At 56.8% G+C, this 19,347-nt stretch overlaps 1 protein-coding gene across 4 annotated transcripts in view; it reads right to left on the bottom strand.

Moving 5' to 3' along the window:
• GSE1 (Gse1 coiled-coil protein) overlaps positions 1 to 16,797 on the bottom strand; it is a 421,108-nt gene extending 404,311 nt beyond the window's left edge. For 3 of the 4 annotated variants that reach the window (XR_009499162.1, XM_059905626.1, XM_059905628.1), the window contains exon 1: positions 14,616 to 16,791. Coding sequence is in view for 3 of the 4 variants with exons in the window: in XM_059905626.1 (XP_059761609.1) it covers positions 14,616 to 16,598 (1,983 nt within the window). In the remaining variant the exon portion in view is untranslated. Of the gene's footprint in view, positions 1 to 14,615 lie in introns of all 4 variants that reach the window. The other variant, XM_059905627.1, reaches the window with a different exon arrangement.
• Positions 16,798 to 19,347: the final 2,550 nt, after the last annotated feature.

Below are 19,347 nucleotides of genomic sequence, written 5' to 3'. Positions count from 1 at the left end.
AAAAAGCCAGCAATCCGTCACAATCTGCAGTTCTGATATAATGTCTTTTTCTCTTCTGCATAAAAAAAATTAAGTCTAGCATCTTTCTTACTTATCTGAGGTTTGATAAAATCCCCTCAAGCAAAGAACATACCATCTTGACGTCACCTGTGGCAGTCACAAGGGCAGGCTGACAGAAATCATTTTAACACCCACTAGCTCAACACAGAGAGAAAAGGTCAGGCTTGGAAAATGTTCCCTTAAGCATAAATAACTTAGAAGAGGCCTGGTGGTTTCACAACATTTTGTCTACAATTTCAAAAATAGAGCAAGAGAGGATGCAAGTGCAAAAGAAATTACATTTCAAGCCCAAAAGGACTGGTTCAAAACATTAAAGAGGGGCTTCCCTGGTGGCGCAGTGGTTGAGAATCTGCCTGCCAATGCAGGGGACACGGGTTCGAGCCCTGGTCTGGGAAGATCCCAAATGCCGCGGAGCAACTAGGCCCGTGAGCCACAATTGCTGAGCCTGCGCGTCTGGAGCCTGTGCTCCGCAACAAGAGAGGCCACAATAGTGAGAGGCCCGCGCACCGCGATGAAGAGTGGCCACCGCTTGCCACAACTAGAGAAAGCCCTCGCACAGAAACGAAGACCCAACACACCCAAAACTAAATTAAAAAAAAAAAAAAAAAAACATTAAAGAGGCATAGTCTCTAAATATAAACCTTTTGGGAGATCAATAATATTGATAAACCTCTAGCTAGATTGATCCACGGAAAAAAGAGAGAAGGCACCAATGACCAATATCAGGAATGCAAGAGGGGACATCATTACAGAACCTACAGACATTAAAAGGATAATAAGGGAATATTATGAAGGAGTTGTGCCAATTAACTTGACTACCTAGATGAAATGGATAAGTTCCCTTTTAAAAACATAAATTACCAAAACTGACTCAAGAAGAAATAAACCTTACGGGACAATTCTCCTTCAGCACCTCAGGTCACCCACCCACTGAAGAAGGAAACTCAGGAAAAGGCTACCTACTGGAACAGGTTTTTGTTTTTATTTATTTATTTTTATTTTATTTTTTGGCCACATGGCATGTGGGATCTTAGTTCCCCAACCAGGGATCGAACCCATGCCCCCTGCATTGGAAGGGCAGAGTCCTAACCACTAAACCACCAGGAAAGTCCCTGGAACAGGTTTTTAAATGTGGATGAAACTCGTGTGTTTTCACTTGATGTCTCCTAGAAAGTTTATTTACTCTGATTTTTAAAGACATATACTTAATCCCATCTTTATTGTTTTTTTTCCCTATTTTCTCTGAGACTTTGATTTTGCCAACCATGGAGCTTTTGAGGAATGCCATTCCCACGGCTGGTAAGGAATTGCTGTGTACAATGCACAAAAGAAAAACCAATGGAGGGTCCAAGGATAAAAATGCCAATTTTAGTTATTTTTTCCATCTAGTTGGAGAGACAGGGCTTACAGATATGAAGCAACCAGAAGACAACATGAAACCACACATAATAAAGTGATTAATTATTACCAACTGGGAAAAAGCTGCATAAAGACAAAGGCCTAGGCCCTTGGGGGAGCGGGGGGAAGACTTCGGCTGGTAGGAGTTAGCAAAGGAGGTTTCCAGGAGTGGGAAAATAGGCAGAAAAGTAGAAGAAAGAGCACGTGTCAAAATATGATGGTGGGAACAAGTCAGAGGGTTTCAAGGAATATTGAGGAGTCAGCCCACATGCATTGTGCTCTGACTGTGTGCAGATGGGTGCAGATGTTAACAGTGGCTCTTTACCTTTGGGGGGGTCACACATCCCTTTGAGAGCCTAATAAAAGACACGGATGTCCTATCCCCAGAAAATTGCAGATACACCCCAGATTTTGCATTGAGTTTTGAGATTAAGAAATCTGTATGTAAGAAAGGGGACACAGTGTTGAGAATGATGGGTCTCTGTAACTCCCCTAACTCCTGACTCTAGCGTGTCCCTCTTCCTCATGGCCTGAGCCAAAAGGTGCCCCCTCCCGGTTCATCTCATCTCACTCATGGGGTGCAGATCCCTGTGTTTTTGAGGTCTATGGGTCAGCTCTCGAGAATGATGAGGGCTGGAGAGGAAACTAAATGACAAATAGCAAAAGTAATAAGAGCCTGGGCATATGTCCAGACAAAACTATAATTTGAAAAGATACCTGCACCCCTATGTTCATAGCAGCACTACTCACAATAGCCAAGAGATGGAAACAACTTAGATGTCCATCGACAGATGAATGGATATAGAAGATGTGGTACATATATACAATGGAATACTACTCAGCCATAAAAAAGAATGAAATAATGCCATTTGCAGCAACATGGATGCAACTAGAGAGTATCATACTAAGCGAAATAAGTCAGAAAGAGAAAGAAATACCATACAATATCACTTATATGTGGAATCTAAAATCTGACACAAATAAACAGCTCTATGAAACAAAAACAGACTCACAGACATAGAGAACAGACTTGTGGTTGCCAGGGAAGGGGGGGTGGGGGAGGGATGGAGTGGGAGTTTGGGATTAGCAGATGCAAACTATTATATATAGGATGGATAAACAACAAGGTCCTATTGTACAGCACAGGGAACCATATTCAAAATCCTGTGATAAACCACAATGGAAAAGAATACGAAAAAGAATGTATGTATATATAACTGAATCACTTTGCTTTACAGCAGAAATTAATACAACACTGTAAATCAACTATACTTCAACAAAATCTTTTAAAAATAATAATAAGAGCCAACCTTTATTGAGCATGTACTACGTCCCAAGCCCTATAACACACACACACTACAGTAATTCCCATATACAGATGAGGAAACAGGCCCACAGACCGACAAGCAGTCAGGTGGCACATACCTGCTGACCGCCACCACATACCAATGTGGCTCTTGTCAGGGCCAGAGGTCACGTGAGGGTCGATCACCTGAATGCCCCCTTCATCTCTCAGATGAGCACTGGCAGCCCAGGGAGGGGACAAGGGCAGCTCAGATCCCAGGTGCCTGAGGCTACTTCCAGGTTTCCCATCCCCCTCCAAGTGGGGCCTCAGATTCCTCACACACCCCTCCTTCCTCTGCCCCCAGTAACCACAGCAACATTTCTGGGGTCTTGACAGCTTGCCAGGCTCTCACTGGGGGCTTCAGCTGCCTCCCGTTCCCCTGAGGGAGGACATCAGATTGTCCCTGTGTATGGGCGAGAAGCCTGGGGCTCAGAGCCGTGAAGCGATGCGGAGGACCACGTGGGTGGCAGGGGCGGGTGGCGAGGTCTGACTTCAGAATACCCTTGGCCAAACCACACCATCCGCCCGTGGAGAGCAGACCAGCACGGCCTCACCTGGAGCCACGGTTCCAGCCCCGCTTTTGTACGGATGGCTGGGAGAGCAGGGTGACACTGAGCACAGGAATGAGGGCTTCTTTCCAGGAAAAGTCTGGGAAGAGAGTTTCTGACGTCCTTGCATATCTCTCCCCAGAGCAGAAAGGCTCCTATGTTTGCAGGGTCCTGGCAGGGACCCTGAACCCTCCCTAGGACCTCGGTCTGGCCTGAAGCGGCCCCCAGTAGGGTGGTGGGGAAAAGGGGGGGCACCGGCAGCCCTGCTCCTACCCCTCCCACCAGCCAGGCGCCCCGAGCCATGCGGCTGCCAGTTTCTGCTGATGCCGCGTTCCGCCTGATTAAGGCCCCAGCGCCAATGCAGCCAGAATCACAAGGGATCCCGTCACGCCCCTTGAGGCACAGAGCCCGGCACCAGGACACCACAGCCTGTCAGCTGGGTCACTCCCTGCTGCCTGGTGCCAGACCTGGAGGTGACAGAGGCAAGAGGCCTCTCAAGGCTGACTGCTCCCCCGTGGTGCCCAGTGTAGCCGTGTTGCCGTGTCAACCTCAACCGTGGCCCTATCCAGGCTCAGCGGGATCTCGCCCAGTCACTGCAAAGTCACCCCAAAGGGCCCAGCAGGAAAGACAGGTGCCAACTTCCCTCGTTCACCCACCAGATTCTTATTCACAGGGTCAGTGAGATAATGCCTTGTAAGCATCTAACATGTGGCAGCTGCCACTGCTGTTTCCTCATCACCACCATCCTCATCATCTTCCCATTTCGTTGATTTGAAGACCCACACTATGTTTTACATTTTAAGCTCTCTGAAATCAGGATGAATCTTACAATGAAGACTGTCAGTTTCATGAGCAGCATTTTTTCTGCCTAGTGGCAGATAAAACAATCATGTGTTTTACAGTGGACAGACCCCGTCTAGGATTAGATCATAGCCTGGACAGAGCCCGTCTAGGATTAGATAAATAACAGTATTCATAGCCTACACCTGGCACAATCACGGTCCTTAACTCTGAGCACAGCATCCAGGGCATAGCAGGGGCTCAGTGAAAACTCTGCTGAGTGAACCAACCCACCAACCCAGTGAACCAACCCTTTGCTTATACTCCCTTATTTACAGCTTAAGGCAAATATGTCCCCTCACAGTGTCAATTCTCCCCACAAACGTCTCCTAGGCAACAGCCCTCCCCAGGCCCCCTGCAGGTCCCAGAGTTTCCCAGCATGCCCCAGGGAGGCGGAGGTGGCTCTCCTCCGGGACCCGGGAGCAGAGGAGGCTGCGATGACTTGGGCCACTGGCAGGCAGCCCGCCTCCAGCACGGAGCCCCCTCCTCGGGACCTGCCCCGAAGCCAGCGCTCACCCCAGAGAAGGCCCGGTGCCTCCCCATCACGTGGTGAGTGACAGGTGAGTGAGGTCCGGGTTTCGCCCGCTAACGAGAAGGACCCCGGCCACCCCACCCCGCGGGATGGGAGCTCCAAAGACCGGTTCCCGCTTCCCCTACACAGTTTTGAAAAGCAAAGAAAATGCAGTTTCCCAAGAGAAGGAGGGCGAGGGGCAAGAGAAGCAATCCTTCCCTTGGCGGGAGGGGCGGCTGGGTGACTCCGCAGCCAGGCCAGGCTGCACGCAGGCCGGGGGCCAGGGCCACGCTTCTCTGGACCGGGATGTGCAGGTCCCCAAGGAGTCTTGGCTCCTGCACAGACAGGACAGAGGCCTTGTTTCCAGGACGGCACTGCCCCCACCCGCCGGACCCCAGCAGGACGCAGGGGACGGCACACAGTGAGGCTGCCTGACCTCTGCTTTCCCCGGGCTGGGGGCCCCGTGGCAGCCAAGGTGCTTGGTGCAGAGGGCCCTGCCTGGGGAGCCCCGCTCTGAACACTGTTCTGGACATTCCGGGCCTCCCCATCTGATGGCCCCAGGGCACTGCACAATCACACAAAAGAAAGAACAGCATACAACTGAGCAAGACCCTCCGGAAGGGAAAGGGCAAGCGGAGAGATCCCGCCGTCAAAGGCGAGGTCCCGCCATCAAAGGAATCAGGATTAAAAGAGCTGGCGCCGAAGCCCATCGAAGGCCACCCTCTCGGGCCATCTGAGCCTCAAAGGCTGAAAGGCTCCTCCAGGCCTCCCTTGTCTTGGACCGACGGTCGTGGACACCAGGACCTCTGATCCCCGCCCCCGTCCCGGGGCTGCTGCATTTGGGAGTCTGCAAAGCCCACGCCTGTCTCCCACCTGTCTCCGTCCCTCCCCGGCGGCAGAACCCTCACAAGCCTCTTAATCCCCGTCTGCGAACCCTCGTCTGGAAGCCAGGCGAGGTTTACGGGTCTGGGAAGGCTTATAAAACAGCGCTGCAGTGTGCCGACGCTCGGACCCCTCCCCACGCCAGCCCCCTCGGGGAGCTGGTGCAGGAGTCCAAGGGCAGCCTCCTTGTGCGGCTACACCAGGGCGGGCCCCTGCCAGCCCCACATCCTCTCCCATGGGTGCCACTCTAGCCCGGGCAGGGGGAGAGGCCGAGGCCGGGCGTTAGACCACTGGCTCTCGCACATCCCAGCTCTGCCGTGTAACCCAAGACCCTCAGGGTCGTGAGCCCTGGCCTCCTCATGGGAGATTCGAGACGGACGCCACCTTCCCACAGGACAGTTCACGCCACGCTCCGTGGCCAGAGGAGGAATGGGCAGTCTGGGGAAGAGGGTAGAGGGTTACGTGCACGCTTAGGACAGTGGCTGGCACAGAGTGGGCACGAGCAGCGTCCTCTGCTACAGCCGGCATCAGCATCGTAACCACCACCATCTCCTCAGACCTCGCTGTGTCTGCATCAGGACCAGGGGGGGCGGACAGAACCTCAATGATCTTCCTTTTCACCGGCTCTGCCGACAACTGACACTAAGAGGTGGGCAGGACAACGTGGCCTCGGTGGGCTCTGACCTTTGAGGGGTCTTCCTTGGACCCTGGACCGCTTCCTCTCCCCACTTCACTCTCACCTGCCAGGGAGAAACGGCTCCAAGAGGAGGTGCTCCTGCCCAGGGTCCCGGCATGTCTGCCTGGCTCCGCTGTACCAAATACCAACTGTGACTTTTGTGCCATCCATTCAAGGTTGCTGGCACCTCTGGAAGGAAACCCAATCCAGCAATCAGTTTCATACAGGGTTCCACACCAAACAGGTCGGGCAGCAAGAGGCTGGGGCAGCCAGTGATGGGGCAGAGAACTTCAGAGCCGCTGGACTCAACGGAGCCAAGCTAGGCCTCGACCCCAGGGGTCTTCTCTCTCCACCCCCCAATCCCACTCCTGCCAAAAAGTGCAGAAAGATGACAGTTTGGCAGCTGCGTAGGAGCCAAGGGGCTCAGCTACTAGTCTACCATCTGCTCCCATTTTACAGAGGGGAAAACTGAGACCCAGACAGGTGGAGGGTCTTACCCAAGGCAACTGAGTGCTGGGGCCAGAATCTGGGTCCTCTGATTTCCAGGGGTGCAGCTATAGCAAATCAAAATCCCCAAGAGCTCAATTCTTAATAAAGCTTCTCTTACCCCAGGGAGAGGAAGACTAACTCCCAGCTTCAAACAAATCCAGTGATGGAGACCAGCCACAGAAGGTGCAACGGTGGCCAGTGAGTTGACGGAACACAGCTTCAAGGAGTCACAAATGTGACTTTTTCAAACCCAAGTCATATCACGTTATTTGCCTGCCTAAAAGCCCCAGTGGGAAAGTGGAACTTAAAGGGTCAACATGGAATTACCAGATGACCCAGCAATTCCACTCCTGGGTATCTATCCAGGAGAAAACACAGACCCACACAAAAACCTGTATACCTGTAAACATTCACAGCAGCGTTATTCACAACAGCCAAAAGGTGGAAACAGCCCAAATGTCCATCCACTGATGGATGGATAAACAAAATGTGCTCTATCCATGCAGTCGAACGGTACTCAGCCGTGGAAAGGGCTGAAGTACAGATTCATGCTACAACGTGGATGAACCTCGAAAACATAAACGACAAAAGTCAGACATAAAAGACCACATACCGTATGGTTCCATCTCTACGAAATGTAGAACAAGTACATCCATACAGACAGGTCATTCATGGTTGCCAGGGGATGGGGGAGGGGGAGTGACCACTAATGGGGAGGGGGTTTCCTTCGGGGCTGATAGGAATGTTCTGGACTAGATAGTGGTGATGGGTGCACAACCCTGGGAATACACTAAAAACCACTGCCCTGTACACTTTAAAAGGGTGAGTTGTGTACGGTGTGAATTATACCTCAATTTAAAAACAAAACAAAAACAATGCCTTCTCAGGGTCACCCCACAGTCCTGGCTCCCCAGTGAGGTCCCCCGACTGGCCCCTGCCGGCCTCTGAGAGGAACCCCGCCTTGCCCTCAGGCACCCCGGCTTCCTCACTGTTCCTCAGGCCCCTGCCAGACCCCCCCTCACTGCTCAAGTGACAGCCCCCAACCCTCCCCTCTCCCCACCACTCCGTCACCACCATCACAGCCCCTCCCTGCACAGGCCTGGTTTGCTCACTGCTGGGTCCTGATGCCCAGATAGTGCCTGGGATACAGTAGGCGCTTAGTAAAGACAGACTGAACAAATGAGTAGAATCCTTTTGGTGACTGCCAAGCCACACCTTCAAGATAAAAGCCCCAAACTCCTGGGCTGTGCTTCCAAAATCTCTATCAGCAGTTCTCACCCCAACTCTGGAATCTTCCAGAAGCTTTAAAATACCAGTGCCACCAGGATCACCCCTCAGAGATTCTGCTTTAACAGGTTGGGGCAGTTGATTCAAATGTGCATCCAGGGATTCGAAACACTACCAACCCTTCCCACCCCATCCCCTCCTCCCACTTCAAGAGGAACTATTTAAGGTTCTCCAGCAAATCCCACTCCCCACATCCAGGCTTTTGCTCATGCTCCTCTGCCAGGAGCACATGACCCCCTTGTGGACCTGGCTGATTCCTTTTCAGTCTTTGGGTCAGCTTAGGTGTCAGCTCCTCCAGGAAGCCTTCCCTGAACATACCCGTTTTCCCTCATCCTATGGACTTCCAGAAGACCCCAGCACAGAACTCAACACAGTGCATAATCACAGCCAGATCCCTACACCCGCCCCCCCACCCCGCCCATCCCCATCCACCCAAGGGCAGGGCCTGCCTGATTCCACATCACATCCTCAGAGCACCTGGTGCACTGCGGGCATGCAAACGTTTGTTGAGCTAATGGGTAGAATGGGTACAATCGTTTCTCCAGGGCAGCCCTGGTCAAGGGCTGAGCTGGGCCAGGAGGCAGAACTGCGCCAGCATCCCTGGCACAGGACTGGCAGAATTTCTTTCAAAACTTATACATCTAACTACCTTGTATTACTGAAAGATCAAACCAGCAAAAGTGGCCTTAGGCTGTGGGCTTGTTGGCCCTCCTGGTGTAAAGTTGCCTGAAAAATGATGATCCGTGAGGGTTTTGTGACCGTAATACTTTATCCTCCCCAGGACAGAACATCATGGTGTTTCGGCTTTATCCTCCCCAGGACAGAACATCATGGTGTTTCGGCTTTATCCTCCCCAGGACAGAACATCATGGTGTTTCGGCTTTATCCTCCCCAGGACAGAACATCATGGTGTTTCGGCTTTATCCTCCCCAGGACAGAACATCATGGTGTTTCGGGGCCCCAGCATCACATACCAATTTTAAAACCTAGACCCCATGAAATGGGGAGATATTGAACAAAGGGGCCAAACGTACATTATGGGCATGACAGCTCACAACACTGTATCACATACCTGAAAGTTGATAAGAGAGTAGATCTTAAATGTTCTCACCACAAAAAAAGAAATGGCAACTTTGGGGCAGGGGGGACGGAGGTCATTTCGCAATAGACACATGTATCTAATCAACACTCTGCACACCTTAAAACTACATCATGCTGTATGTCATTTATATCTCAAAAAGCTGGGGGAAAAAAGAGAAAAAAATAACTGTTAATAAATTGCTAGATATTTTCCCAGCAAGTCCAGACACATCCTCAGCATCCTTCTCAACACAGTACCACCAGTCAGATTTCACGTGTGGCATGCAAACCGTCTGTGACCCCTGAGGACCAGGCCTTTCATTCTGACAGATGGGGAAATGAACAAAGGTCACATGGCCAGTAGAAGCTCCTTCCGCAACTGCCCTCGTGAGGCTCCCTCTGGGGACGGCATGGCAAACAGAAGCCAAGGTCCTAAACGCTCTTCGCAGAGGGCAGAAGCGTCATCCCTCGCCACCGTCCCCACCAGGATATGGACCTAGGACAGAAGATGGACCTGAATTCCAGACGCGGCCTCTTCCTCAGCCAAAAGAATGTGCCAATGAGGCAAACCTGCCCAGAACCTTCAACCCCTCCAAAGAGTCACAGCAGAGTTAATCTCCCAAGGGTCGGACCCAGAGAGATCTAAGCCGAGAAGGGGCCAGAAGGCTCTGGGCAAATTCCCCTTCCCTGCTTCCAGGGAGGCTGAGTTTTGAAGACCTCTTGCCATGCCAGTTGTCTCTAATCACCTCCAGGGTTAAGACAAGGCGCATCTGGAAAGTTTACTCCGCTAGCAGGTGGCCCCCAACCCGCCAAGAAAAGCAGAGACCTCCCCTCGGAGGAGGTGGTCAGAGCCTGGGGAAGGCCAAAGCCCAGTCGCTTCCCAGCAGCTGCCAGGCAGAGGGTGCCAGTGTCAGCCCAGCCGGGCAGCCTCTCCTGGCACCTTCCGGAAGCTTCCCCCATCCTGTCGCCTTGCCCAAGTGCCCCTGGATCCTGGACCCGGGGAGGAGGGGCTGCCAGGCCCTCCCTGAAGAGCCGGGAACACGGGAAACAGATGTGCATGTGGCCCTGACAGGCGAGTGATGACAGACCCTCTCTGCAGGCCTCAGATGTCAGCGCGGAGAAAAGAAAGGCGGCCCAGCGGCAACACCTGTTCCAGGCCGGGAGGCCAGGCTCGGGGGGCTGGGCGGGCAGCCCCTAGCGAGGGCCGGGGTGCGGTTAGGTAAACAGCTGCACGCTCCATTGCCCAGAACGCTCCCCGGACGGAGGGAAGAGGCAAGGGCGGCCTGGCGGCCAACTGGCTCGCGAGGAAAGCAGCTCGATCACGCGGCAAACCCATCCTTGACGGAGGTCCCCGGCTGAAATCCGAACACCTGGACAGTGCTGGGGGAAGCAAAAGACAAAGGGCGCCACTTCTCAGCAGGTGGAGAAACTGGGGGCGGGGGGTAGGCAGCAGAGGCAGCTGGTGGGGGGGTGCTCGGGGCCTCTGGCCCACTCAAGCTGACTCCTGCCTCCCAGCTGCTCTGCCGGCTGAAATGCGGGGTGGGCAGGTTCACACAGGGGCTATTAGGACCACCCTCCCCACCCCCAGGGCACTGCCACCTTTACAGCTGGAGCCCCAGAGGGGAAAGAGAGTCAAGAGCACGGACTCCAAAGCCGGGCTCCTGGGTCCAATGTTGGCCTTGATGTCATGAGCTGAGTGACCTTGGGCAAACTCCTTGACCTCTCTGAACTTGCTTTTTCCTCTATGACAGGGGGGAGAGTGGCACCTCCCTAAATGGGGTTGTTGTGAGGACTTGGTAAATGTGAGTACAGGTGAAGCCTGGCACAGCCTGGAACTCGGGAAGCATTCTGTATCTTCATCCTTATTACGTCCCCAGATGCCATCTCCGAGCCTGGCCAGCCGTGCCTCCTAACTCTGAAGGGAGGGACAACCATTCCCCACCCCCAGCAGAAAAGTGGGGGGCAGAGGCTGTGATGTTGGAGCCTGTGGGTGCCAGTGAGAGACCCAGCCTGAGTTACAAGTACCTCAGGGAGAAGAAAGGAATGAATGGGACCCGTACCCCTGGTGCCCGCTAGCAGCTCTCACATCACAAACCTTCCAGAGGAACGAGCATCTCCACTTCTCAGGGGCAGCAACTGAGGCTCAGAGAGGGCAAGAGTCTTACCCAAGGTCACACAGCCAGCTCCCAGCAGAATGAAGATTGAAGCCAGGTCTGTCTTAAGGCCAAGCCAGGGTCTTTCCATGGCTTCACAGAGCTTCCTGGTGCTGGGGCTCCTCCTCGGGGAAGCACCCCCAAAAAGGGTGGGTGGGCTGCAGCCTCCGCAGCCCACCCCCGACACAGCCCTATCCAAGCAGCCAGCTCAGAGATATGGTGGCTACAAAGCAGGGTGCTCTCCAGGGGGCCAGGAGTCCAGCTGGTGAGAAAAGCCACAATCCAAAGGGAGGGCACCAGTGACAGACACCCCTCCTTCCTTACTTCCTTCCCCTTTCACATTTACTTTCTTAGCGGTTAAAGTTGATTCGCTTGTAAATGAACCCTTAACAGGAAACAACTGAGGCATCATAGGAGGCGGTATAGATGAGGTTCTGGAACACACTGACCCACCTAAATGGCTCCCCGCAGCCACCTTCCAATGCCCCTAGCCACTCCCCCACAAATTCTCAAACCACGCACCGAACGAACGGAGACACGGAATATGGACATGAGAACCAAGGACTCCGGAACTGGCTTCGGGAAAGGAGCATGGGGGCCTCTGCACGTTCCTTGGTGGTGTCACCCGCTTCTTCACCCCTGACAGCCCTGCCAGGAGTCCCGTGGGTTGGTCTGCAGCTCCTGTGACCCTGCGCTCTCATCCCCAAGCCCACCCTGCCACTTGGCCTAGCCTCATCCTGCTTCGCTCACAGCTCTGCAGGAAGTATTCCTTGTGGGCTCTTCGTGGCCCTCCCCCTGACACCACCAGCGCCCCAGTGTCTGGAACAGCGCCTGGCTCAGAGTAGGCGCTCCATGAATATCTGTTGAATGAATGCGGGGGGAGGGGCAGAGGCTGTATTTCCGGCACTCTACTGACCATCAATCAGGCTCTCCTGGAGGCAGGAGTTGAGGTTTCTCTTTCCCTCTGTTTAAATGAGTCTGAGACCCGCACTGCTGCCCCACCACCCAGAGGCCTGATGGCCTCACCAACCACCTGGGACGCTGCCAGGGTCCGGCCCTGGGCGGAGCTCTTCCCAGCCCATTCCAAGGCTTCGTTCACTTTTTATTGCTCCCCTGTATCTTCAACTTTAAACTCGACCTCCTTTTTTTGATTTCAAGGCCTCTAGTTCACTCCAACCTCATTTCCCTTCTCCTGAATCCTCTCCCACCAACAAATCCCACCCATCTTCCAAGGTTCCACCTCTGCCAGGTGGTCCAACGGCGGAGGGCTTTGGGGTTCAAGACCCACCTCGGCGACCTACTGGCTGTGTGATAGTCAACAAGGTCATCTGACTTCTCTAGGCCTCCATTTACTCATCTCTAAAATGGGAATAATAACGCTTCACAGGGACGTGGTAAGGAGCAGACGAAATAAGTTGCTTTAGAAATGGGGCAGAAGTTAGCATGACGTTCAGCCCCCCCAAACTCATGCTGACCCCTCCTGGGCAGACACCAGCTTGCGTTCTCGTCCACACCGGGCCACCCTCCGCACCCCCCTTCGCAGCTGGACGGGGAACTGCAGCTTCTTTCGTTTCCTCAAGTTCCTATCACTGAGGCCCCCAGTCGGCATCTCATCAACTCCCGATGAGAGAGCAAATCAACGTGGGAAAACACCACAGTTCGGACGTTGTACAGAAAACAATCTGAGAGGCCTCACGGGGAGTGCTTTGATGACCCCACGCCCACCACCGCCAAGCTGAAAATCTGTACCCACCCTGCAGAATCCACCTGCATCCTGGAACAATCTGCCCCAACACATCGGGAGGACACAAGGGTGCCACTATATGCCAAGCGCTTGACTTGCCGGAAGCCTTCAAATGCCCCGATTCATTTAATTCTCATGATGGCCCCACGAGGCAGGTGATACTTATTTCCACTGCCCAGCTTAAAGGAATGAACTCAGGGAGGACGAGACGCATCCTCCCTGGCGCTCAGTTAACAAGAGAAAGCGCAGGATTGGAACCCGGCTCTGTCCTGCTCAGCCAGGCTCTTCTCCCAGGCCCGGCCCTTCCGGGAACTGCAGGTCAGATTCCCAGCAGCAGACCCGCGGGCTGGGCTGCCGTACACCGCAAACAAGAGGTTTAGCATCCACGGTGCGGGGGTGGCAGGCTTGTCCGTTTAAAACGAGAGGCCATCCAAAAACAGCTCTAAAGACAAAAGCCCCCAAACCAGACCAAAGCCCCCCAAAGACAGCACTAAGTCCAAAGGGGATGTTGACATCGAAGGAACCCTGAGCAGAGCGTGAAGGCGTCGGGGCCGGACATCTACTCTATAGACGCGACCACCGAGCGTGAACACGTAACCCAGGACCCCACACGTGTGCACACGCATGGATGCGTGGGAGGCAGGATCAAGAGCCTCTCAGGCAGACGGAACACCCACTCCTGGACGGGCGGAGACACCCTTCCCTGTTCACAGGTCCCTCTGCCAGCCCCTCGCCAGCGGCTACCACTCCGGGTGTCTGATTAAGACAAGCCAGTGTCACCAGCTTTGGTGGAAACCAGGATTTCTGGCTCCGGTGGCCGTGATGGTGGTCACAACTCACAGACGTCTGCTTTCCCCAGACCCACCGGGGGCAGTTCCTGCTTCGGCCTTTGCAAAGCCAGATCCAAAATTAACTGAGCCCCGTCTGGCTCCTCCCGGGCAGGCAGCGTGAAGGCAGGCGCCTTATAAACAGGGCGCACGCCAGGCCTCCCACCCTCCCCCTGCACAGCCGACTTGCAGAAAAGAAAGACTCTCTTCCCACCGGGAGAAATGGCTGTTTGGGCCACTGTCCCCTGGGTCCCAAACCCCACGTCTGGAAATCCATCTCCAGCTGCTATTAAGCAACCAGAGAGCCTCAAAGGAAAAGTGTGAACTTGAGTGGGAAATTCTGGAAAAGCTAAGCTGAGTGGGAGCAAGAGGAGAGAGGAACTTCTGATGTGTTTAAACCGGGTAAGTACGGAGACCTCTCAGTGACCTGCATGGCTGGACTAATTACCAATGTTATCAGGCGGATGACAGACGTGCCCCGAACTTCCTCTGTTTGATAGATTCCGCTGCAAACACACTCAAGTTCAGGCCCATGCCTGCTGTTCCCAGCAGTGCCCTATTCTTCCACAGGACCACTCTCGGCCCCCAGCTCCTCCGACCTGCCACATGCCTCCAGGCCAACGCACCCACCAAGCACTAGCAGGGTGACCCCGGAGGGCACCTCCTGCTGGAACACACCACACAGAATCATTGCAAACTCCTCCTTGGCAAAACAGAAAACAACATCTCTTCCTTCCCTGTTGGGACTTCAGAGAATGACATGAGAACTGCTTACCTTCCTCGCAGCTGCCACTGGGGAGCTCCAACCCATGGGTCCCTGGCGGGTGAGCCCTTGGCCAGCACACACCAGGGTCCCGCACTCTGTGCAGGCACCGATTATCAGCTGCCGGCCATCGTCCACTAATAGGCTGTGGCTCGCTCGCAGGGTGTAGAGAAACAAGGGCAGCCGAGCTACCCGCACGGCCTTCAGCCCAAGACACCGCTTCTTCTCCTGCCGGCAGAAGAAGCACACGAACGTCTCTACTTGGTACTGCCGAGACCAGGGGCTGACGGCGTGCTGGGTGCCGCGGGCCTCGTGCTGCAGCCACTGGCCCAGCAGGTCGTGGTAGCAAAGCACGCAGGTGGCCACCAGGCCGGTGGAGTCGGCAGGCCTGGCGCGTGGGGCAGGCGGATAGACGGTGAGGAAGGGAAAGAAGGGCTCTTTCTCGCCCAAGCGGCTGGAAGGGTTCACGTTGAGCTGGAACTCCTTCCCAGGGCCCAGCTCAGCCCCGCAGACGTAGCAGATGGACGCCGGGCTGCCCTGGGCCGACGCGGGCGGCTCGGAGAGAGCAGGGTCTGAGGCCGAGAAGGCCTGGTGGTACCTGCCCAGGAAGCCCTGCACGGAGGTGATGAGCTCCTCGTTCTGGCAGGCCCGGTACAGGGCCCAGACGTCCTCCAGCACGCTGAAGCACTTGGGGCAGCTGCGGACCTCACAGCGCTTGTTGGGGCCCTGGGCGTTGGGGGGGCAGGGCAGGAGGCTGAGGAAGGGGAAATGCATGGAGCCCCTGGTGTGGCCGTTGAGCATCCTGGAGGCCACTGCCCGGGCGTCCTGGGTACAGTCCTCCCCGCAGAGGTAGCAGGCCTCTGGCAGGGCCCCGGCGGGCGGGCCCTCTTCCCTTGGGAGCCTCCTGCCCTTGGAGGCCATGCCGGGGGCGTGGCTGTTCAGGGGCACCACGTAGAGCCTCTGCAGGACGGGCACACTGGCCAGCTCGAAGCTCTGCCACTGCTGCATGAGGGACGAGAAGCAGCAGGGGCACACCAGGGTGCTGCCGCCCTCGCTGATGGGCTGTGCCCCTGGGGGTGGGCTGTGCAGCCACAGGAAGGGGAAGAAAGGGGCCTGGGCCAGCTTCTCCTGCTTCTGCACGTGGATCTGGTGCTGCGAGGCCGGGGACAGCGCCGACCCGCAGACGTAGCAGCAAAGGCCCTCTGGTGGCGCAGCCCGGCTCTCCAGGGGAGCGCGGGGGCCACGGCCGCCACCGTTTTCCTTGTCTCGGGGGCCGCGGGGGCCTGAGAAAGGCTGCTCCTTGTGGCCCTCCTCCTCGCTGGTGATGTTGATGTCACTGTCCTCTGACACGCAGCAGCCCCCGCGGGTCTCCCCCAGCGGCCTGCTCTCAGGGGTCTTGGCGGCCCTGCCGGAAGGGGCTCCTTTCATGCTCTCTGCAGGGGCCACCTGGACTGTAGGCCCTAGCCAAGGGTCCTGAATGCCCCTCAGGACGCTGGCCCGGGCCTCCGGGACCCAGTGCCTCCCAGGGCCCTTCCGCCGGCGCCGGATGCCCGCCTTGGGCTCCCCGTCCACTCGGAGCTTCGAGGGGACCTCCTCCTTTTCCACGTCCCCCGCTGCGGTGGTCTCTGCGCCCTGTCCAGGAGAAGGGCCCGGCGCCAGCCTCCACTCCGGGCAGCGGCCCCCGCGAGGCCCGGGCCCCGGGGCAGTCCGAGCCGCCGGCGCCCCGTCCTGGTGGGGACTGGCGGGGTCGCGCGCGGCCGGGTCGGGCTCGGAGAGGGGGTCGGTGTCCGACAGCTCCGACAGCTCCGAGTCTCGAGGCTCCTCAGCGGCCGCGCGGGGCCCGGGGCCACCGCCGCTGCCACCGTCGTCGTCGTCTTCGTCGCCGGCCGCAGCGCCCAGCGCGTAGGCGACGTTCCACTCGCGGGGGGCCCCGGCGCCCCCGCGTCGCCCGCCCGCGCCCGCGTCGCACTGGTGGGGCCGCTTAAGCCAGTACATGCGCTTGTCCACGGGCGTGCGGGCGCGCTCGAAGGCGGCCCACTGCTCGCCCAGGAAGCATCGGCACACGGCGCACACCAGCACGCAGCCGTCGGCCGGGGACAGCTCGCGCGCGCCGGGCGCCGGCTCCTGCTGCTGCAGGAACGGGAAGAAGGGCTGCGCCGGGGCCCCCACGCCCGCCGCCGGCTGCTTCACCTGCAGCTTCAGCTCCTTGCCGCGCCCGATGCCGCCGCCGCAGATGAAGCAGGAGAGCGGCGCGCCGCCGCCGCCGCCCGCCGCCCGCTCGCCCACCGCTGCCATGAGCCGCTGCTTGCGGGAGACTGGCGCCGGCCGCCCGCTCATGGCCGCGCCGCGCCGCCCGCCCGGGCCCCCGCGCGCCCGGGCCGCCCTCACCGCCCACCGCCGCCGCCGGGCCCAACTTGGAGCATGTGTGCGCGCTGCAAAGTTTGGCGGCGGGCGGCCGGCGCGGGCGCGGGCGCTCGGCCGCTCGCAGAGACGCCCCCCCCGGCCGGCCGAGCCCCTGGCGGCGCCGCGGCGAGCGCGCCCAGAACGCGGCGGCGGCGGCTGCGGCTGCGGCGGCGGCGGCGGGCCCGGGGCGGCTGGAGCGGCAGCCGCATGTGCGAGCTCCGGCGCCTGCCAAAGCGTTGGGTCATTTAATTGGGGAGGAGGGAGGCGGGGCGGCGGGCGGCGCGGAGGGAGGAGGGGAGGAGAAGGGCGGGAGCACGGCGGGCGGGGCGAGGGGGGGGAATCCCTCCCTTACGCTCCCTCCCCTCCCTTTCCCTCCCCTCTGCCCGCCCCCCTCCTCCTCCTCCTCGTCCTCCTCCTCCTTCTCAGCCCTGCCTCCCCCCCCCCCCCCCCCCCGCCGCGTCCCAAACTGCGCACAATAGCTCGCCGGCTCCTCTATCTATTTTGTGTCCAGCCGGGAGCCGCGCTCGATGATTCATTGCCCCAATTAGGGGTTCTCTCCAGCAAGCCCGGCGCAAGCCGTCTGAAGGGTCTCCTCCGGGACCCGCGGAAACCCATCAGCCGCTAGAGCTGGTCTTTAAGTAAAGGTCAAGCAGGACGCGGGAGGAGCCAGGTAAGGACGCGCCCGGCGTCCCCGGAGACCGAGGAGCCCGCGAGGAAGGGCAGCTCTCCGGAGGGGCAGCCTCAGCCCCGAAGTAGGGACGCTGCCAAATGAGCTGGGGCGGCCCCGGCCCCCTCCCCATTCTAAAGGGCCTTTTACAGCCCTGAAGAGCCCTGGGTTGGGGGCACCTCTCAGGGCCCAGGGTTCTAATCTTGGTGACAGAGGGAACAGGAGCTGTCCCCTATCCCCCAGAACACATTAGTGAATGCACCATCCTGGGGACAGACTTGTCAGCCTGCCACACCCCTCCCCACCTCCGGCCAGGGGCAGAAAAGGTCCTGTACGTCTGAGCTGTGTGTTCCAGGGCAAATGACTTGACAACTCTGGGCCCTTTCTTCCTCTTGTTAAGCAGGAGCTCTGGCAGGGGATTAACCGTTTCCATGTATTTACTGTACCTATGTATAGATACATGTATTTATTAAACAGAGAGAGAGAGAGAGAGACCTTAGTATGTGCCAGGGGCAGAATCTAAGCACTTTATACACATCTGCTCAGTCACTCCTCCCAATAACTCTGGGTTAAGTGCCATGATCGGCCCATTTTACAGATGAGAAAGAGGAGGCACTGAGCATTAAGGTACTCTTCAGGAGTGGCGGAGCTGGGATTCAGACGCCGGCAGCCGGCTCCAGGCCCCTGTTCTCCACTCCCTGGCTACGCAGCATCACTAAGCAAACATCTGGTCCCCGTCATCCATCTGCTGATGGACACTGTCCACGGCAGGGGACACAGCCAGGACCTCTCCCTCCTCCCTGCTGCTCTGGCTCAGGCTGGGAGGCCTTGTGCACATCCAGGCCTCTCTGGGCCTCACATTTCCCATCTGCAAAATGCCCACCCCTTCCAGCTTCAAAAATCTATGAGTCTCTGATTTCTGAGCAGTGAACAGTCTTCCCAACCTGCCAGCTGGAGCCCAGAGTCAGCCTGGGGACAAAGGTGCCAGGTTAGCCCCTCTGCCCGCTGGGGCACTGACGTGTAAGTAAAACTAGGCTTCCTCTTGGCACGGAGGAGGGCCATCCATTATAAATAAATGGAACAAGAGAAAAGGGCCACCTCTTTGGAATCCCTGGTGGATATTCCAGGGATCGCAGTCCCGGGGTCAACAGGAAAGTCACCATCATCATCATGGCCAGAAATGCAGGCCTGCAGGTCCTCACGCAGGCCAGAAAAAAGCTGTGTCAGCAAAACTGTCCCGAAGGAATGTTGGGGGCAGGGCGAAGGGGCTTCCCTGCTTCTAGCATTTTTAATACCTGCTGAGAGGAGGGGGCCTGATTAGGAAAACTGGAAAGGGTGAGGTCTGTTTAATTGTGTCCTAGCACAACTCTCAAGTTCCACACAGACCAAGAGCTTGCTGGTAAAACAATCCCTGACTCAGGAAAGGCAGGTCCTCTATGGGGTTGCATGTGGGTCCCCTAAGGCTTGGCACATGCTATTCCTTGTTTCAGATGCTTTTCCAGGCTGTCTTTGTGAAGCCAGCTCCTCTCCTCTTTATGGTCTTGGCTGCAGTATCTTCTCCCAGGGGACTCCATGCTTTGTCCATCTAAAGTTGCTTCCGGGGCTTTCCTGGTGGCGCAGTGGTTGAGAATCCACCTGCCAATGCAGGGGACACGGGTTCGAGCCCTGGTCCCA

Source organism: Balaenoptera ricei, chromosome 19 (genome assembly GCF_028023285.1).
Source record: "Balaenoptera ricei isolate mBalRic1 chromosome 19, mBalRic1.hap2, whole genome shotgun sequence".
Classification (NCBI taxonomy): Eukaryota; Metazoa; Chordata; class Mammalia; order Artiodactyla; family Balaenopteridae; genus Balaenoptera; species Balaenoptera ricei.
Note: the sequence above shows the minus strand (reverse complement) of the source record. Positions and strands in the feature narration are given on the sequence as shown.